Genomic DNA, 22,611 nt, shown 5'->3' on the forward strand with positions numbered 1-22,611 from the left:
AAACAAAAGCAAGTTTATTGGTGAGAATGAAATACGGGTGAATCTCACTAACATGTTGACAGAAGCCAAATGTAAAAGAGTCCATATTGTATAACTTCATTTACATATAATATTAAAACAGGCAAAACTAATCTGCCCTTTAGAAACCAGGTTAGTGGCTATCCTTGTGAGGCAGGAAGGCAGGGAATGGAAGGCAACCTGAAGGGGGCTTCTAGCTGCTGGTAAAGCTCTGTTTCTTGAGAAAAATGTTGGTTAGTTTCAGTTCAGTGTACTGAGTTTGTGAAAATTCATCAACTCTACATTTATGATGTACACTCCTCTGTGTGAATACTTTAATAAAAATTTTTTAAAAGTAAGCATACTGCTGCCCAGAGATAAACCCACGCACACATGGTCACCTTATTTTTGGTAAAGGAGACAAGAATATACAGTGGAGAAAAGACAGCCTCTTCAATAAGTGGTGCTGGGAAAACTGGACAGCTACATGTAAAAGTATGAGATTAGATCACTCACTAACTCCATACACAAAAATAAACTCAAAATGGATTAAAGACCTAAATGTAAGGCCAGACACTATAAAACTCTTAGAGTAAAACATAGAACACTCTATGACATAAATCACAGCAAGATCCTTTCTGACCCACCTCCTAGAGAAATGGAAATAAAAACAAAAATAAAATGGGACCTAATGAAACTTAAAAGCTTTTGCACAGCAAAGGAAACCATAAACAAGATGAAAAGACAACCCTTAGAATGGGAGAAAATATTTGCAAATGAAGCAACTGACAGAGGATTAATCTCCAAAATTTACAAGCAGCTCATGCAGCTTAATATCAAAAAAACAAACAACCCAATCCAAAAATGGGCAGAAGACCTAAACAGACATTTCTCCAAAGAAGATATACAGATTGCCAACAAACACATGAAAGGATGCTCAACATCACTAATCATCAGAGAAATGCAAATCAAAACTGCAAGGAGGTATCACCTCACACTGGTCAGAATAGCCATCATCAAAAAATCTACAAACAATAAATGCTGGAGAGAGTGTGGAGAAAAGGGAACCCTCTTGTACTGTGGGTAGGAATGTAAATTGATACAGCCACTATGGAGAACAGGATGGAAGTTTCTTAAAAAACTAAAATTAGAACTACCATATGACCCAGCAATCCCACTACTGGGCATATATCCTGAGAAAACCGTAATTCAAAAAGAGACATGTACCACAATGTTCATTGCAGCACTATTTACCATAGCCAGGACATGGAAGCAACCTAAGTGTCCATAGACAGATGAATGGATAAAGAAGATGTGGCACATATATACAATGGAATATTACTCAGCCATAAAAAGAAACGAAATTGAGCTATTTGTAGTAAGCTGGATGGACCTAGAGTCTGTCATACAGAGTGAAGTAAGTCAGAAAGAGAAAAACAAATACCGTATGCTAACACATATATATGGAATGTAAAAAAAAAAAAAAAGGTTCTAATGAACCTAGGGACAGGACAGGAATAAAGACACAGACGTAGAGAATGGACTTGCAGACACGGGGAGGGGGAAGGGGAAGCTCACCAAGTGAGAGAGTAGCGTTGGCATATATACACTACCAAATGTAAAATAGATAGCTAGTGGGAAGCAGCCGCATAGCACAGGGAGATCAGCTCGGTGCTTTGTGTCCACCTAGAGGGGTGGGATAAGGAGGGTGGGAGGGAGGCGCAAGAGGGAGGGGATATGGGGATATATGTATACGTATAGCTGATTCACTTTGTTATACAGCAGAAACTAACACAACATTGTACAGCAATTATACTCCAATAAAGATGTTAAAAAAAAAAGTAAGCACACTGCTGATATTCATATAAATATTAACAAATTGAATCCAGCAACATAGAAGAAGAAGAATACATCATAACTAACAGGGGTTTGTCCCAGGAATACAAGATAGGTTTAACATTTGAAAATCAATCAATGTAACTTACCACATTAACAGAGAATAAAGAAGAAAAACTATGATAATCTCAGTAGATGCTGGAAAAGCCCTTGACAAAATTCAACATCCATTCATGATGAAATGCTCAGAAAACTAGGAATAGAAGGGAATGTCCTCAACCTTATAAAGAACACCTGTGAAAAACCTACAGTTAAGTTCATTCTTTTTGGGCTTCCCTGGTGGCACAGTGGTTGAGAATCTGCCTGCTAATGCAGGGGACACGGGTTCAAGCCCTGGTCTGGGAGGATCCCGCATGCCGCGGAGCAACTAGGCCCATGAGCCACAACTACTAAGCCTGCGCATCTGGAGCCTGTGCTCCGCAACAAGAGAGGCCGCGATAGTGAGAGGCCTGCACACCGTGATGAAGAGTGGCCCCCACTCGCCACAACCAGAGAAAGCCCTCGCACGGAAACGAAGATGCAACACAGCAAAAATAAATTAATTAATTAATAAAAACTCCTACCCCCAACATCAAAAATAAATTAATTAATTAATTAAAAAGTTCATTCTTTTTTTTTCGGTGCAGTGTCTAGTCTGTTTTTTTTTTTTTTAAGAAGATGTTGGGGGTTGGGGTTTATTAATTAATTAATTTATTTTTGGCTGTGTTGGGTCTTCGTTTCCGTGCGAAGGCTTTCTCTGGTTGTGGCGAGCGGGGGCCACTCTTCATCACGGGGCGCGGGCCTCTCACTGTCGCGGCCTCTCTTGTTGCGGAGCACAGGCTCCAGACGCGCAGGCTCAGTAGTTGTGGCTCACGGGCTTAGTTGCTCCGCGCCATGTGGGATCCTCCCAGACCAGGGCTCGAACCTGTGTGCCCTGCATTAGCAGGCAGACTCTCAACCACTGCACCACCAGGGAAGCCCCTGCAGTGTCTAGCCTTAAATCCTCTTCTTTTTTTTTTAAATTGAAGTATATTGGTGTACAATATTACATAAGTTACAGGTGTACAATATTATTATTCATAATTTTTAAAAGTTATACACCATTTATAGTTATTATAAAATATTGGCTATTCCCCGTGTTGTACAATATAACTTGTAGCTTATTTTGTACCTACTCTTTTCTTTTTTTTATGGCCTCACCATGCAGGATCTTAGTCCCCCAACCAAGGATAGAACCCATGCCCCCTGCATTGGGAGTGCAGAGTTTTAACCATTGGACTGCCAGGGAAGTCCCTGTACCTACTCTTTATAATGAAGGACTGAGTGTTTTTCCCTTAATTTTGGGATTAAAGCAAGGATGTCTGCTCTCATCACTTCTATTCAACATGTTACTGGTGGCTCGAGCCAGCACAATAAAGTAAGGAAAAGAAAGAAAAGGCATACAGATTACGAAGGACCAAATAAACCTGGTGACTGAAAGAGTAGCGATCTACACTGATAGTCCCACAGCCCAGGTCTGCTGTATGTCCTAAAAAACTAAGACCTAAGATTGAAAATTCCCCTCTTAGACTGACACAAACCTACAGTGATCAGCTATAATATGATTGCCATATATAGTAATTTCACAGCTCCACATGTGAAATACTTAAACCTAACATCCAATCACAGTTAATAAGAAATCTTTTCAAATGACTAGCATTAACTTCCATTTAGTAAAGTAGTCTTCACTATCTCACTACAATCTAGAAGAGGGCACTGGGCTCTAACATAAAAATTTTAAGAGGCTGAACAGGCAATGAGTTTACAGACTGCCTTTTCAACAAAAAAATACAACAATATTGTCTTTAAAAATTGCCTCCTTGGAAGAAAAATCTAAGATTACTACACTGGGCTAAGAACTTTTAGAACTCCTCTTTCTTAAGTATTTCAAAAGCCAGATCATGAGCTATACATTCACTCTCTGTTCTTCTAAAACACGCACACACAAATCAATTTCTAACTGAAATCATAACTATTAGTGTAAATGCCCTCCAGCCCAAGACCACCAGGAACACATCTGTAGTTGAACAAGGTGGGTTTATTACTTGTTCTACTGAGGGAGAACACACACAATGGGGAACCATGGAGTGTCTCTCAGAGGGTATTCAAGAGAACTGATGTAGAATTTGGGCTTTAGTTGCGTTATTTAGGGAAGAAGTTAATCTAAGGAAAATAATCTAAGGAAGCAGAGGTCTGCTCTCAATTGGATGCTGTCCGAAAGTGAGGGTATTTCTACAATTGGATATCTCAATAAAAGGAGGCTAGAATGAGGATAAAGCTGTAACTAGTTTAAAAAAAAAGTCGCAGTGACTCATTTAGGCCAAAAGAGGGTGTTTGGGATTTTCTAAGTGGTAGAGTTTGTGTTTAGAGAAAATTATGAAGTGGCCTTGCTCTGTCTCATTGTAACAGTCTTGGAGTAACCTAGCTCGAGTCTGGTATTCTGTGAGATTGTTTGAATAACGTGGCCTAACTGTGGGTGTCAGGCTAGCTTCTGAATGTCAAAGGCTGCCTTTTTTCCCCTTTCTCATTAGTTTAAAAACCCAATGTCAAATTAGGCTCCAAAAAACCTTTAGATGGTCACTATTAAAATTAAATCTACCTTTAAAGAGCAAAAATGCTGTATTTAAGTAGTTGTCACCAGTAACTACAAAACAGGAATCCTAGACATTTCATTCAACAAAAGGCAAAACCGTTTGTCTTTTCTAGTATGTCTGTTTGAAAGCTGCCTCAACATTTTTTGTGCTGTCTGACCCGTGATATGTTTGAACTATAACATACCTTAAAGCTATGACTTTAGAAGTTTTAAATCTTATCGTTTATTTTCACAAAATGCTTCTGAATTATTTTTTCAAATTCTCTGACTACCATCTCAATTGATAGTTGTGACAAATAAAAAAGATAGGTTTTGGCAACATCACTGGCTTATTAAACAGAGCTATTATCCAGCTAATTATATTTCTCACCAGTGGAGAGTCTGAGGAAGGAACAATCTTGAGTTTTGTACCGTGTTCTTTGATCTCATTCATCAGTTCAGTAAGAATGTAAGACTGTGCCAAATTCTGAAAGAAAACAAAAGCAACATCTTCTGATTCAGTTATAATATGCCTCTGATTTTACAGAATACTCTCCCAAAGCTTCAAATATCATCTGGCCTAGCAAAAATATTTTTAAGTTTTAGAAAATTTAATTGAATGCATTTTACATTTAATAAGTGTCACTACTACTGACAGAGCCATGGTAAAATACAGAGATCTTTCAGAAGCACTGTGGAAAAAGAAGGTGTGTGTATGTGTATGACAATGGCTAAAGATAGCCTAACCAATCAAAAAGAAAACAGACTGACTTCTAGACGAACATTTAGCAGTCATGTGACAGTCCACAGGTGTGCCAATAAACACAAATTAATTAATATAATTTTAATATATAATATTATAATTTTAATATAATATTAATTACATTTTACAAAGTTTTCTCATGGCTCTTACCTGCATGACTGCATTAAAAAAGCAAGTATTTCCTAAATTTGTAATTCCTTTTACAGATGTTACACTGCTGTCTTTTCTTCCCTTTTTATCACCTGTTTCACATTTTTCTTCATAAAGTTTTATGATTCTAGAAAATGCATCTAAGTTAGAGAAAACATAATGGACACGAGATTTAAAATTAAATACATATCATTTGACATAATTTAAATGTATTATTTAAAATTAAATAAGATTTTCCTTTGAATCAATGTTCCTGAAGGGCAAGAATACAAACGCAAAGAAGTATCTCCTGTTTTGTATCCTAGTGCTAAAGCAGTTAATTTTAATTCATCTTAATATACACATCCGTACCTCAGACCACACTGTAGAATAAATTCCAGATGAATTTAAAAATAAAATATTTTAGAGGCTTCCCTGGTGGCGCAGTGGTTGGGAGTCCGCCTGCCGATGCAGGGGACACGGGTTCGTGCCCCAGTCCGGGAGGATCCCACATGCAGCGGAGCGGCTGGGCCTGTGAGCCATGGCCGCTGAGCCTGTGCATCCGAAGCCTGTGCTCCACAGCGGGAGAGGCCACAACGGTGAGAGGCCTGTGTACCGCAAAAAAAATAAATAAATAAAATAAAATAAAATATTTTAAAATGAAGTTAAAAAAAAGTAGGAAGGACCAGATCTTGGTTTCTAAACACCATTCCCACTAAAAGGAATGAAGACCCCTTGAAGGAAAGGCTGATTCTAAACCTGGGGCAGCAAAAGAGGCAAATGAGCCTATAACATTTTTGTTATGCCAGAAAATAAGGAAGTGCTCCAAAAAAAAAAAAAAGGTACATCAAAACACACAGGCGTCATTTTAAACAGGTTCCCAGTGGTCCAATCTGGAACAATTTGAATATCAAAATAAAGAAGGGTACTGATAAATTATTATTCACTGAACAAAATGAGAATGAGTCTGCCCTGATAATAGATTTTTAAAATGAGGATAAAAGAAAAAACTTTTCCTTACAAGAGAATGCCAACTAATAAAAAGAAGATCTTCCCAGACCAGGGCTCGAACCCATGTCCCCTGCATTGGCAGGTGGATTCTTAACCATTGCGCCACCAGGGAAGCCCTCACACGGTTTTCATAAGGATTAAATGAGCTAAATGTTTTTTAAATAAATTTATTTATTTATTTTTTAATTTTTGGCTGCATCGGGTCTTTGTTGCTGCATGCGGGCTTTCTCTAGTTGCGGCGAGCGGGGGCTCCTCTTCGCTGCAGTGCGTGGGCTTCTCATTGCGGTGGCTTCTCTTCTTGCGGAGCATGGGCTCTAGGCGCACAGGCTTCAGTAGTTTTGGCACGTGGGCTCAGTAGTTGTGGCTCACAGGCTCTAGAGCACAGGCTCAGTAGTTGTGGCGCACGGGCTTAACTGCTCTGAGGCATGTGGGATCTTCCCAGACCAGGGCTCAAACCTGTGTCCCCCGCATTGGCAGGTGGATTCTTAACCACTGTGCCACCAGGGAAGGCCCAAATGAGTTAAATTTGCTTTGCAAAGCACCTGGCATGCTAAGCACTATTTAAGAGCGTGAAAAACAGCCCAGAGAGGCCCCCGAAATTATTTGTGCCAAAATCCGTATCTTCAAGAACTATCCTTCATGTCCCCTGTTTATCTGCTCTCACTTTTCTCTCTTTTATCATTTCCTATATTTTCTTGGGGTGTTCTCCTCAAGTTTATCTCATTTCTAACTGGATTTTCTGAATTGCTAATATGAGTTTTGCCTTTTACATTGACTTTGTGGTTTTCATGATCCTGGCTTTTCTTTCTGACACGTGGAAACCTCTCATTGAGAGAAATAAATTGGTGGTTTCTCAGATGTTTCTTTCATTAAGCAAATCTATTACAAGGAAAAAAATTTTCTTTCAACTCTTAACTTTTATCCTGTGATGCAATATTTTATCATAAACTCTATTACCTGTTTTTCTCCTTTATTCCTATTTGTTTATTCTTTAAACATTATTGGTTGTTACTGGATATCTGTTGTCTAGATAATGAAGAGCTGTTTTTAACGCCCAACCCTAGAATTCTGAGTTAACAGAGAAAAGCACTAGCAAAATAGATCTCTTCTCCTGTCCTTCAGATATTAAAATAAGTGATAAAAATTAAACCCCATTACAGAGCTTGGGGACAAAGGCTGGTACAATCAATGGAGAAGGTCACTGAGGTGCAGAGTCCAGGCACAGAAAAAAAGCAGGAAAAGGCCAGACAGTATTCAAACCTACAAGGGAATGTAAAAGCAAATGAAAAAAGCCAGCCAGTGCGTAAGAAGCACTACACAAACAAGAGGAAGCCCCATACAGATCCTGGCTGGGTTTGCAAACGAGAGCAATCCACCTCTTAATTATATCTGAGATTCTAACTAAAGCCCAGAATTAGCCGGTTTCAGGCTCACATTATAGCTGTTGCCACTAGATGGTTTCACAGTGATTTTTAAGAGATTTAAGATGAAAGAGTAATTAAATCCAAGCAGTGCTCCATCTTTTGGGGCAAGGCTGTTACTCTGATTTTACGCTAACAAAACTCAGTTTCCAACAGGTTAAGTGATTTGCCCAAGGTTATAATGATAATCTTTTGATTATAAATCCGTTGTCATTTTGCCAGGTAATTTCTCTTCAGTGATTTATGCACAATGAGAAGAATTACAAAAAGTAGCAGGAAAGATTCTTATAGATTTGAGTATATGCAACCACAAACAAACATGCCTTCTCAAAAGTATTTCCTTTCGTTAACATCCTTAATAAATGTTGCCATAATATTTTTTAGCTTATTAATATGGAAACAGAATGGTTGGGGAAAATAAACTATATAGATTATATTAACTATATATAAATATATAATATATATCATAAATATATATTTATTATTCACTTGGAAAAATACTTCCAGAAATAAATTATATTTTAGTCTTATAAGACCAAATAGCATTTTTTAAACCATAATATGCAAATGATTTATGTATCTGTGTACCACATTTACCCATCAGTTTTCAAAACATCTGGGATAGCATCCTAAAGTAAACAATGTTCATAAGACCATCTGGTCAAAACTGCAGGCAAAAAAAGTGTAAGCATATGGAAAAACAGATTTTACCCTTCCCTTCAGCAGTAAGGGATGACAAATGTCAAACCTAGATATATCCACGCTTCACTGTGCGATGCTTTTCAGCACCACCTGGCTCTCCATGCATATAGCCACCAAATATGGACAGCACTGCCAGAAAGAACATATCCACGGGGCAATGGCAATAAAAATAGTTTAGTTCATGGTTAAATAGCCACTTCACACAAGTGGCAAGGGTCTGTTTGTTGACTTTTACATTTATTAAGTCTGTGAGAATATGCTCAAAATTAATTATGCTATTAGACTTGAACATTAAATAAATCAGATAATATAACTAGAAAATAGAATGACATTTTCTAAGAACTATTTATATGTATCTTAAAGTGCAATTTTTTCATTTTCTTAATACTAAGTAGCATGTTTACAAAATGTAACAACTCAAATAAAATTGATTTATCAAATGTCCACTGTGTACCAGGTACTATATGAACCACTATCTGTAATTATTTATAACTAATTGCCTATGATTTATGACTAGAGTATAAGGACATATAGTGAACAGCATAGAGATATTAAGCCTTAAATTCATGATAACACCTTGGTAAAACTTTTAGAAACTAAGTATTTATGTACATTTGCTCACTAAGAAACTGTCAGCTGAGAGTTTAAGATTCTAGTTTAAAACAAGCATGTTTGAATCAGTCTCTCAATTATCTGACCTACAAACAGGTATGCGTTTTAGTAAAATGCAATTTATTACTTCCAATGAAGAATAATTACTGATCATTTTGTCTTTAGAGACAGCAAAGCTTTCTTAATATGGCAGTGATTTTAGATCATATTCACTTTAAGAACTCTTCCTTTACAAACACAGAATGAATGCACTAAGGACTGAACTTCAAGATGTTTTGAAGTATGATATAATTAAAAGGACAAAGCTGCTACAGCAATAACAAAAAAGATAAACTATACAAAATTTTGATCATTTGTTTTGTTTTCCTCAAGTTTTACCTGAACCCATGAAATGCCTGTAATTAAAAAGAATCTTCACAGAATTTCGGGGTTAGAAGGTTATTAATAATATATATCACATATATAAATATAATATATGTAAGATATATTTATAATAAAATATATATATATATCATTATCTCACCTTACTTATCTCCTTTATATTACCAACACTGTCATCAAGTATTGCACTTATGTAATAAAATAACATAGACCCCAGAATGCAAAGAAGATTAAGAGGAAACTTCAGGCATTCTAGATAAATTTTTTATAGGTCTTTTATAGCCCTATCTTTTTATAGGTCTTTTATAGGTCTTATATATCTTTAAGCCTATAATCTGAGTACTCAAAGAGTAGCTGGTTAATTGAGCAGACCTGATGGGCTTTGTACATAACTCAAGTCTTATAAGACAGAAAACTGGCTGAAGCACCAGCAAAGCCAAAATAAAGAGAAGAAAAACACTGTTTCCACACTTGGCTAAGACTAAGTCTATCTAATATCTAAAAAGTAACCTTAAGTACCTCAAATTTTTCTACCATAAAAACGACTCCAACACAAAGATCCTCTAATTATTTTTTTAAACCAAGTTTAAAGATATTAAGTTATAAATTTAAAAACCCCTGAATGTACCAGAAAACTATGGGTGAATATCTTTATAAACGTGGAGTACAAAAGACTTTCAAAGCATGACCCCAACGGCTAAAAAACCATTACAGAAAAGACTGATGGACTTGGCAACAATGACACTAAAAACTTCATTACTGCCCCCCCAAAACCAAACCAAAAAACCTAAAAACTATAAACAAAGTTGAACATGGAAAAACAAGTATTCTTGTCAACTATACCCTTTGCATAATCTTTCTGGAGGGCAGCTAAACAACAGTAATCAAAATTTAAGATGTTTATAAATTGGCCAGAAATTCCAAAAAATTTAACCTACAGAAACAGAAGAATAAGTACACAGAGATGCAGCTTTGCTCATCTTGGAGAAAACTGAAAACAACCAATAGTGGATTTGTTGCCAAGTAATATTAAATGTCTCTCTTTTCTCAAAGGTATAAGTATTTGTGAATTGCCTTGGTTAAACCGGAAACGGAACACTGGTACATCCCAAGTTTCTCATAGGCACGGGGAAAGCAAACCTATTTTGCAGTTTGCTTATTTAAAGAAAAAGTCTGAGAGCATCATCTCCTCGGATAACTTTCCCCACTGTAAAGATGATGATCAAACGATGGCACACAGCTATGTGTAGGGAGGAGATTTAAACCCAGGTAGTCTGGGTTCGGAATCCACACACTTAACCCTTATAATCTGCTATCTGTCTGTATAACAATGGATGATAAGGTTAATACGTGTGACAAGACACTAATGAAATGCTAGTAGTGATATGAAAGAAAAGACCACTTCTTTTAAGCAAAAGCTGGATGTAATCAATTGCTGGATGCTTTTGGTGTGTGAATTTACAGTTTGTTTTTGTTTTCTTTGCGGTACGCGGGCCTCTCACTGTTGTGGCCTCTCCCGTTGCGGAGCAACAGGCTCCGGACGCGCAGGCTCAGCGGCGATGGCTCACGGGCCCAGCCGCTCCGCTGCATGTGGGATCTTCCCGGACCGGGTCACGGACACGCGTCCCCTGCATCGGCAGGCGGACTCTCAACCACTGCGCCACCAGGGAAGCCCGAATTTACAGTTTTATTAAAGTTTATCGTAGCCCTTCTCAAAGGGTTCGTCAAAAAAAATTAAGCCCTAATGCCATAGGTACCCACTGTACCCAATTAACTTCTCCCTATATATATCCACAAGTTAGTGCCATTTTGGGGGGGGAACTGAGAAAACAGTCATTCAAGTAACTCTGTGTTCTGTAGTTCGGATGAGGAACCATAGATTTACATCCCTACAGGTAAAACAAATTGTTTTTGAAGTGTTCAACATTTTTTGTCCCTAACCCCTTTTATATATGGAAATAACAAAATGTATTACTTTATAAAGAAAAGTCAAAGTATTACATTACAAACTGTTACTGTAAAAGGGTACAATATTATTTATTCTCAGATACATTATTTCAGATCCCAAATGTACCATACTTTCTTATTTCAAAAAGATACAGCAGGGCTTCCCTGGTGGTGCAGTGGTTGAGAGTCCGCCTGCCGATGCAGGGGACATGGGTTCGTGCCCCGGTCCGGGAAGATCCCACGTGCCGCGGACCGCCTAGGCTCGTGAGCCATGGCCGCTGAGCCTGTGCGTCCGGAGCCTGTGTTCCGCAACGGGAGAGGCCACAACAGTGAGAGGCCCGCGTACCGGAAAAAAAAAAAAAAAAAAAAAAAAAGATACAGCAAACTTATACTTAATAAAACTAAAAGAACCAACATAACATGGCTTTTTATACCAAGAGCATAAGCTTAATGAATTTAACAGAATATAATATTTTATGCTCTCTTTAAGTTCTTTGAAAATGGCATCCCACCAGTATTAAAATTATGGGCCAAATTTATTGGTTTAGAAAAGAATGTGGGATTATCTATCATCTGTCTAGTTCACACATAGCAAACCAATATTCAATGATATAATTTCAACAGGAATTCCCGTATTCTATAAGTGTTTGTAGAACACTTGCATGACATTTACTAGACTACCAAAGTGAGAAATAAGCCCTTCAGAGAATATTGGCCCACTTTTAACAACACATATTTCTGGGTGGGTCTCACAAGAAAGTTTTCTTGCTCTTTTTCAATCTTGTGTTATATGACCTTTTCGTTATATGGGGATTTTATTTGTTGTTTTTAGTTTTCTTGTATATGTTTGAGGGGGAGAGTGTGGAGAGATTATTTTTTTTAAAGCAAATCCTAGCATCAGATGTGGCATCTACACAGCTGTAAGCATTCTTCTGGGAACCAGCACTGGGATTCCCTCAACTGCTTAATGCAATTACCTAAACCAGTCATGTAGTATTAATGTAATTTGCCCATTTCTACAGCTGAAAAGAAGTTTAATCTTTAAAGAGTAAAAAGGAAAAACTTGCTATTCCACTACTTGTCTACTTTGGAACCAACTAAGAATTACCTCAAATGTTTGTTCTCAAAATTCCACTAACTCCTAGTTAACCATTAGCCTTAGAAATCTTTATTTGGTCATATAATAAATTGATATTGACATATGAATGGGCAGGTATACATATTAAGGCATTCCTGTGTATCTCCATAGTACAGTAAGTGATCTTTCTGAAATACAAAACTGATCATCCACTTCTCCTCTTAGAACCTATAAGTGGCTCTTCATTGCCTCCAGGATAAACTCTAAACTTACAAGGCCCTTCAATAGCTGCTTCTACTTACCTCCAGAGTCTCACCTCTCACCACCGCGCCATCATCACAAAACTCAACCCTGCAGCTCTATACAATCCCCTGAACGTATCAGGCTCCCTCATCTATGGGCTATCTCCTCTGCCTGGAGCACACACCCCTTCCCTCTCTGCCTTCCTAACATCTAGCTATCCTTCAGATTCCAGCTTAGAAATCTCTTCCTCTCAATAAAACCTTCCTGGATCCTCTAGTCCAGATTAGATACTACTCCAAAGTGCTCTCACAGGCCCCTGTTCTTGCTCCTCACAGCACTATTTAAACAGCAATTATAATTGTGATTTGTCAATATCCCTCACTAACCAAAAGATCAATAATGGCAGGAACTGAGAAATAGATCTGTCTCATTCACCACCATATCTCCAATATCTAGCACCGTGTCTGGCACAAGGTAGAAACTCAAGTATATTAACAGACTGAATGAATAAATAAAATAATTTGATAATATTCAGGGGTGTTTTGGTGAAAATGCAAAGCGTATCTATTTCCTCAGTAAAAACTGCTCACATACTAGTTCAGTTCAATTCAGCAGTATTTACTACCTAGTCATATGAGAATCAAAAAGAATATAGGCCAGGGTACAATCCTCAAGGCATGTACAGTTTTATAAACAAGATACAGATACATATGAAAGCTGAACGCCACAAAATCAAGTGTTAAGATTCTAAAGTATGCTACATAGAAGAAGAGATAAAACAAAGGATTGGGAAAGTGTCACTGAAGTAGGATCTGAGCTGAGCCTTAGGGCAAGAAAGACTGAAGACAGAAACTATAAAGACAGAAATGTGCTAGTTTAGCAGTTCTCAAAGTGTATCTGAAGACAAGCCCCCCCTTTTGGGTGTCCTTAAGCTCCAAGATATTTTCATAATAAGCCCAAGATGTTATTTGGTTTTCTTACTTTTGTTCATTCTCAATTATACAAAGCAGTTTTACAGAGGCTACAGGCCATGTGATATCAGAACAGACTGAATGCAGAAGTAGATATGAGAATCCAGCTGTTTCTATTAAGCCAGACATTCAAGAGATTTGGAAAAATGTAAAACAATGCCACTCATTAGGTTTGTGGTGTTTTGGAAACCGTTATCTTTTCTAAAAATATGTTATTTGTGTTAACATGTAATGGAATTACAGCTATTTTTCAGTAAATTAATAAATATTCTAATTTTTTATATTTAATTTCTAATATGATAAATATCAATAGATATACCCTACCTAACCAAAGCTCTTTAAGTCCTCAATAATTTTTTAAGAGTCTAAAGGGCTACTGGGAACAAAAGTTGAGATTCACTGAGCAGAGAAGCTGAATTAGATGTATCAGACGTGAAATTAGCCCAGGCATCGTATAACTTAAAAACATGTTTAAGGTACAGGTACAGGCTTTCCTCTCAGTAGTTATTTTTACTTAATGCAAAATATAAAAAGGCTCCATTTAAATCACTCTCATCCTGCGATTTGAAAACAATATATACAGTTTCATAGTCTTTCTGAATTACCATATACAGACATTTTTACATTTCTACAATCTTCTCGATTATCATTTAAAATAGCTACATAATCATATCCAGCATTCTTACAAACCTCAATAGCAACTTTCATATTTGATTTGTAAAGTATCTTATAAAAATATTACTATCCCAAAAAACTTACTTCTAAAATACCAAGGGATATTATTTTAAGTCAAACTTGCCTGAGAGCTGCTGTAACTTGGAACACAAAGATACTAACATTTTGCCCTAGAACTTCTGGAAACCCTGGATTCAGAACTATGTCTCACCCTAACTTTTTTTTCTTGCAGTACGTGGGCTTCTCACCGCTCTGGCCTCTCCCGTTACGGAGCACAGGCTCCAGACGCGCAGGCTCAGCGGCCATGGCTAACGGGCCCAGCCACTCCGCGGCACGCGGGATTCTCCCGGACCGGGGCATGAACCCACGTCCCCTGCATCGGCAGGCGGACTCCCAACCACTGCGCCACCAGGTAAGCCCTGTCTCACCCTAACTTTAAAGGCTCTACACACTCTCAAACTCCTTCAAGAACCTGTTTCCCCCATTCCAGGTGCTACCCATGGTTGCATAAACACAATTATATCTTCCATTGGTGTTTCCTTCCCGGCACCTGAAATGATTTCTTCTCTCCTCTCTACCTACTCAAGTTCATCCTTTAAGGGTCGGCTTGGAAGCCAGCTCCTCCACGATTCCTTTTGAGTTCCTTTCAATTGAACACTGCATCCCTCTTTGAATATTTGAAGGACTCTGAACATCACTCAAAATACAAACAAATTCTTTTCGACTTACATCATTTTTTAAATCTCACACCTTTTTTAAACTTCTTTAGGAAAGGTCTTATCAATCTCTCTTCCCATGGGAAAGAGGGAGAAAGTGCTGAGGAAAATGAGGATCAGACAAACTGTAATATGCCCCAGGTCACAGAGCTAGTGATTGAAAGAGTCAAGTTTGAATGCCAGACTCCCCTGACTCAAAGCCCATGGTTTTTCTCCCATACCATTCCACACTCCCTACCTTACATCCTTTGTGATAATAAATATTCAAGAAATCTGTAAAACTGAATGGAATCAGACTGGCTTTGTTCTTAACCTCAAGGAACCTCTAACGCAAAAAATCCAGAGAAAATAACTTCTACAGTTGTACTTTTGCCACCCTTGCCATCATATCCCTACATTTCTTCTTCTTTTTTTTTTAAATTTATTTTAATTTTATTTTTGGCTGTGTTGGGTCTTTGTTGCTGCACGCGGGCTTTCTCTAGTTGCGGCGAGCGGGGGCTACTCTTCGTTGCAGTGTGTTGGCTTCTCATTGTAGTGGCTTCTCTTGTTGCAGAGCATGGGCTCTAGGCGCGTGGGCTTCAGTAGTTGTGGCACATGGGCTCAGTAGTTGTGGCTCACGGGCTCTAGAGCGCAGGCTCAGTAGTTGTGGCACACAGGCTTAGTTGCCCCTGCGGCATGTGGTATCTTCCTGGACCAGGGCTCGAACCCGTGTCCCCTGCATTGGCAGGCGGATTCTTAACCACTGCGCCACAAGGGAAGCCCCCTACATTTCTTCTTATGGCCAACAAAACTAATGGGCAGCTTTCAGGAGACAGCATTAAGACCAACCTCTGTTCTATAAGTATTAAATGCCTATAACCACCATATTTTCCAATGAATGAGTGATAAAATTAATCATTTCTTCTGCTGTCCAAGAACCTGAGTTTACCTCCTCTAGTTCCTCCTCCAATGTCTTCATCATTACTGTCTCAGAGCAACAGCTACCAAAAATCATTCTATATTGAGCTACAGAAAATACAGCTGAAAACTATATTTCTATATAATTTTTCAGTTTCTGAGCAGTTCAATTCCTGCTCTAAAGGCATTTCCAAATTACCATGGCCATTTATTTCCATTCACCTAGTTAATCAAAATCCTGAGGTATGTACTTGATTCCTCCTACTTTCCCTCACTCATTACACCTAGTCCACCCACTCTCCACCAGAACCCCTACTCATCTCTCACCTGCCCTACCACAATAACCTCCTTTTACCTCCTTAAGGATCTCCCCACCTCAAATCTTAACCCACAACAGTCTATTCTCCATTTGGTAGTTATCTTTATTTTTAAAAAGATGAAATGACTATTACTCTTCTGCTTAAAACACTTTAATAGCTTCCATTACACTTCCAATAAAATAAAAATTCTTTACCATGGAATTCCTTACAGTATCCTTCATGACCTGCCCACCTACATCTTAACTTTACCACATTCTGCTTTCTCCCAGCAAACCACACTCCAGCCATATTGGCCTTTCTTGATCACTATGACCATGAGATTATTACTTATCACTGCAATCTGTTCTTTTCCTTTGTAGCACTTATCAAAGTTACATATGTGTTATGTTTCTGTCTGTCTCTCCCACTATGCTCTAAACTTCATGAGGGCAACATAAAAACTATTTTTGCTTTACCACTACATATCAAATAAAGCATAAAGCATGGCATGTGGTAGGTACTTAATATTTTTGAATGAAGAAACTCCTTCCCTATATATTCGTAATTTATGTTAATGTGTATTATATACTGCTTATATGTTAGACAACAAAGTACAATATATAATACGTTACTATTGTATAATAAAGGATTTGGCTGTCTTTTGTCCCAGGTTCCTGAGAAGCCCCCTCTAAATCCTTGGATTTCCAGAGTGACAGGAGTGTCTGTTTTACTCATGGTGGGCCCCTCAGACCACACTTGATAGTTTATGTTAACAAAGTATTTTTTTATTCATTGTGGGACCTTAGACAATGTATGCGAATGAGATGACTCAGGATGGGAGCCAGCCATGCCAGAAAGACCAAACGTGTGATTAGAGGGTTGGGATCCTGGAGACTGAGTTACATCATGTGGCCAATGATTCAATCAGCCATGCCTATGCAATGAAACCCTAATAAAAACGCTAGACACCAAAACTCCAGTGAGCTTCCCTGGTTAACAACAGTCTGTGTGTATTGTTACACATCAATGTGCTGAGAAGGTGATGCATCCTGACCCCACAGGAAGAAGACAGAAAAGTTTCATGTTTGGTACCTTCCCAGACCTCACCTTACATGTCTTTTCTTTTGGCCGGTCCTGATTTCTATTTCTTTTTGTTGTTGTTGCTATAATGAAACTGTAATTGTAAGTATAGCACTTTCCAGTGTTTTCTGAGTCATTCTAGCAAATTATTGAATTAAGAGGACAGTGGGAACCCCTGTAGCCAGTTGGTCGGAAATGGGGGGGGGGCGTCCTGAGAACACCTAGCTTGAGAAAGGTGTCTGAAGTAAGGGCAATCTTTTGGGGGAACCGAGCCCTTAATCTGCAAGGTTAGCCTAATTCCAGGTAGTTAGCGTCAGAACAGTATTCCAATGATATAACAGATATCATTTCATAAATGTGTCAGGGACTATGCAAGTATTTTTACACACATTATTTCTAAATCTTTAGAAAACATCCCTAAGCTTCACAACATTCCCACTTGATAGAATTATCGTACTAATTTTTTACATAAGGAAACTAAGGAGTCAAAGTCACACAGACAGTAGGTAATTTAGGTGGAACCTAAATTCAAATTCAGCATTGTTTGATTCAAAAGCCCACAATCCAGTCACTATCCTCTCCAGCTTCTCATTATTAGTTATGTAAATACAACACAAGATAACATCACAAAACTGCTACCTAAGAATTCATGGCACTCGTACTGAGAGGTCACAGTAAAATCCAAAGTACTCTTTATGAATTTATTATCTCTTTATAAGAATTATAAAGTATCACACTTTAATACAAATTTCTTTAGCAACTGCTATTAACTTACTTGTTTGTGTTTTAGAAACATGTTTCTGGAGAAAATCAACTATCTGAGCCAAAACCTTCTTATTACAATGTGTTGATAATTTTTCATCGCACTCATAACACCTGAAAAAATATACAATGTAAGCAAATATTATGAAAGCATCTTCAATAATTTTGCATATCAGGTAATAAAGTTGGTATTTATCTACTTTTGTCTTTAAGTCATGGGGTAAGGGGGATACATAGGGTGAGGCAAGAGAAATGAGGTAAATAAGTCTACAGAAATAAGCAGGGGACAGTTCATACAGAGCCTTAGCATTCAAATTAGAGTTTTGGTAGTTTATCCTAAGTGTAACGGAGTGCCACGAGAGGCTTAATAAGCAGGCGAGTGATAAGATCCAATTTACATTTTGAAAACATCACTCTGACTCATGTCAGATTGGATGGCATCAGGAATAGAGAGAGATCAGGGCAGATGCAGTGGATCTGGAGAGAAATGAACAGACGTATCTTTTCAGGTAGAAGCAGTTAACGAATTGGATATAAAAGATAAGGAAGAGGAAAGGGAGAAGCTGATGTGGGTATGTCAGTGATTCTCAAACAGGAGCAATTTTGTCCCCCAGGGGACATTTGGCAGAATTGTGAAACATTTTTGGTTGTCACAACTGGGAAAGCTGCTACTGGCACCCAGTGGTTAGAGGCCAGAGCTAATCCTGTCCCCTCACAGGACAGTCCCCCTCACAACAAAGAATTATCAACCCAAATGACAACAGTATTGAGACTGAGAAATCCTGGTCTAGATGAAACAAGATATCCTGTGAGCAGATAGTGTTTAAAGCTGGGTGGTGGATATAGAGGAATTCATTATACCATATGTTTACTTTTGTTAAAAGGTTGAAAAATAAAGTAAGATAAAAAGGGGAAGAAAACAACTGCCAGGCTCCTGGCTTAAATATTCAAGCGATGGAGGTTCCACTTACAGAGACAGGGAAGACTGGATGAGGTGTTTTATTTTGTTTGGAGTTTATTTGTGAAGAGGGGGTTAGAGAAGAGATTTTGAAAAGCACATTCCTTTTCAGAAAACTACCCTCCACTAAGTTTACTCATTAGTGCATATAGTTAATAAAGGTTTCTTCTATCTATTCTCATCTTAATGAGATCCAATGATCAAATAAGAACAGTGTTTGACCATATTGAAAGTGTTTTGTAAATGTAATGCATTATACCAACATGACCTTACATATTCACAATCTTTAAATTTCTATAAATGCATGTGACAAGCCTGAATTTCTTTCTTTGAAAGAGAAGTAATTCTATGGACCCCCAAATGTGACTTAAAATTATTTTCAGTATAATATAAATCTCACAAATCCATCTTACAAAACTCAATAAATTCACCATCCTTGTAGCTCTATATAACTATGAAAGCAAAATTACAATTAAATATAAAATAAATTTTTAAAATAAATTTAAATAAAATTTAAAAAACAATTAAATTAAAACAACCCTAATTGATTACGCTAGGTAAGGCTTTTTTGCTGAAATTAAATCATGATTCATACCATAATCGGGGTCCTAAGAGCTACAACAGACGTTCCAATTCAGATTCACTTGAGATGAACCTATTTTACCAGGTGCCACTCAATTCTCCCACCATTTTTTTCTACTTCAGTGGTCCTCAAACTATGGTCCCAGGCCAGCAGCACTGGCAACACCTGGGAACTTGTTAGAAATGCAATTTCTCAGGCCCCACCCCAGAACTAGTAAATCAGAATCTCTAAGCCTGAGACCCAGCAATCTATTCCAACAAGCCTCCCAGTGATTCTGATACACCCTATCGCTGCAGACCACTGCTCTATTCAGACTACAGAGAAATGTTTATTGACCCGCCACACTGTGGGATCATACCCCTCTCCCTTGGCTCCAATGCTTCATTTACATATTAAGTTCTAGCAATTCTTTCCTCATTCACCCCAATTTTATTACTTGGGGCCAGCAACAAAAACACAACTGAAGCAGGCATCCAACCCTGTGGCTGAATTAAATTATATGATGATGGTCTCTCCTACAAACCAAAATATCCTTATATTAATTCTAGAACCCTGAAATGAAGCACAAAGTTAAAATATTTTTGTCTTAAAACTTGAAAACGCCTGAAAGTTCATCTGAATAACCCTAGGAGTCTATAAATTCATGAGAAAATTTTTGCTGTGAAATATAGGAAAAGCTTTTCAATACAGTGTCCAGTTAAACCACTGAAGCAGTGTGGTATGCTGGTAAGGGACTAAAGAATCAAAAAGACTTGTTTTAGTGCCTGGATCTTTACTTTGTAACCACAAAAAGGTAAATAAATGATACTCAGTGTCCTTACATATTAAATGAGGGAACTGGACTTAGTACCCAACCAGGCTTAAGTAGTAGAATCCCCTGAGAAGTTTTTACAAACTATCTATGCCTAGGCTTTCCTTGTCCCCTGCAGAGAATGGCCAACTGGCTTGACTGACTGAAGTACCTTCCTCCACTAAAACTCTGACATTCTAATTTAGCAAGTTCATTACCAAAAAGTCAACTAGCAACAATTTTTCTTTACTGTACAAAGAAAGTGTTAAAGAAAACTACAGGGATGACTAAATTTTTTACTTAAATTTTATATTCATGGATACTGTTAATTTTCTTAAATGATTCCATAGGTTGTGTTTAGGCTAAAAAGTATAAGCTGGTATATCATCTTTAAATATCATACCTTATAAAACTCAAAGACAGTTTTTATAGTGAACACAAGTACTAAGAAAATCTAACTTACCAAATGATCCATGTGCTCAGACTAATTATAATACAGTGTAACTCTGCTCTCCAGCTCTTGAAGTGCTTCAATGAATGCTGGCTTTCTGAATTTTTACCACATCCCTAAAGATGAACAGAACACCCTTTGTATGATTTACATACAAGTTTATTTCAAATTAATCAAAACTTAAATCAAACACACTAGAAGTTTTGTTTTGTTTTTAGTTTCAAGCAGGAGGGAAAAGTTTCAGAAAACAATAGGATTCTCATTAAATTCAGTTTTTAATGTTCTTTCCATTGAAGCAAGTAACTTTAAGTGGCCCTACTTCTGGCTTTCTATGTGAGATAATAAAGATGCTTCTTATTCTAAAAAATACATATATACTTTTAATTTTATTTAAAAATTCCTTTATTAAAGATATCAATAGATTCTACAACATTGTAAACCAACTATACTCCAGTTAAAAAAAAAAAAGATACCAATAGCTTCTAAGCTCTTAAGAGAAATTACTTTGCAAAAAAAAAAGAAAGAAAAGACAGAATAATCACTTTTCATAGAGAAAAAAATGAATCCAAAAAGATTTTTAAAAAACCCCAAAACTTGGATCCATTTCCTAAGTAAATACAAATAAGTAAAGGCAGGACCACATATGAGAACTACTGCAAGTGGGCTGGATTCCCTTTCAAAGTATTTATAAACCACACATGATTAATTTCTGAACATACACACATTTTACTTTACCTTAAACATTTCTAAGCTCGGCCTTGGAGAGTTACATCTAAACACAGAATAAATTAATCTTAAGTTCTAAGCATGACCAACAGTCAGAGCTCACAGTAAGATTTAAGGAAAATATTTGAGACAAACTCTCACATAAAAGAGACTTTTCTCACCTGAAAACCACACTTGAGGCACAACCAAACATCAGAAGGAAGTACTGGCTGTCCATCATAGAATTTTCTTTCTTTTAAACATTCCAAGCAAACTGACCACAGATTCTCAACTATTGCTTTTTTCACATGATTCACACTGATAGCATGACTTACATGTTGGCAAGTGAAACCTACTGAATAAGACAAAAATTTGAACACTTTCTTTGCTAAACCAAAGTGATACCATTAGCAAGCAAAAGTCAACAATATTAAAATGCTATAACTAAAAAGCACAGAGATTCAAAAAACAAAAGAACTCAAAAGGATACATACTGCATGATTCCATTTATAAAACATTTGTGAAATAACAAAATTATAGAGTTGGAGAACAGATTAGCAGTTGCCAGGGGCTTTAGATGGGGAGCAGTGGTGGGGCTATGAATAACTAGCACTCAAGATGGTGATATTGTAATCAAGTATCTTGACTGGTGGTTATAGAAAGCTACATATGTAATTAAACTGCATACATATATATACACACACACACACACAAGTGCATGTATATCTGGTGAAACCTGAATAAGCTCTAAGGATTGTACCGATGTCAGTTTCCTGGTTTTGATACTGTGCTATAGAAATACAAGATGTTACATCAGGAGAGACTGGATGAAGGTTGAATGGGACCTCCTTGTATACATGTTGTACCTTCCTGTAAATCTAAGATTAATTCAAAAATTAAAAGTTTAATAAATAAGAAGATTATTTATTGAGCAGCTACTATGTATCAAGCATT

At 37.4% G+C, this 22,611-nt stretch overlaps 1 protein-coding gene across 8 annotated transcripts in view; it reads right to left on the reverse strand.

Annotated features, from left to right (window-relative positions):
• USP45 (ubiquitin specific peptidase 45) overlaps nucleotides 1-22,611 on the reverse strand; it is a 68,785-nt gene that overhangs the window by 34,151 nt on the left and 12,023 nt on the right. For 5 of the 8 annotated variants that reach the window (XM_060283894.2, XM_060283892.1, XM_060283893.1 and 2 more), the window contains exons 3-7: nucleotides 21,840-22,012; nucleotides 20,965-21,068; nucleotides 18,184-18,284; nucleotides 5,397-5,536; nucleotides 4,875-4,970 (exon numbers count right to left, since the gene is read on the reverse strand). In XM_060283894.2, the coding sequence (XP_060139877.1) occupies nucleotides 4,875-4,970; nucleotides 5,397-5,536; nucleotides 18,184-18,284; nucleotides 20,965-21,068; nucleotides 21,840-22,012 (614 nt within the window). Of the gene's footprint in view, nucleotides 1-4,874; nucleotides 4,971-5,396; nucleotides 5,537-18,183; nucleotides 18,285-20,964; nucleotides 21,069-21,839; nucleotides 22,013-22,611 lie in introns of those variants that run through there. The other 3 variants (XM_060283897.2, XM_060283895.1, XM_060283899.2) reach the window with 2 other exon arrangements.

This window comes from Globicephala melas, chromosome 14 (genome assembly GCF_963455315.2).
Source record: "Globicephala melas chromosome 14, mGloMel1.2, whole genome shotgun sequence".
In the NCBI taxonomy this organism is placed as follows: Eukaryota; Metazoa; Chordata; class Mammalia; order Artiodactyla; family Delphinidae; genus Globicephala; species Globicephala melas.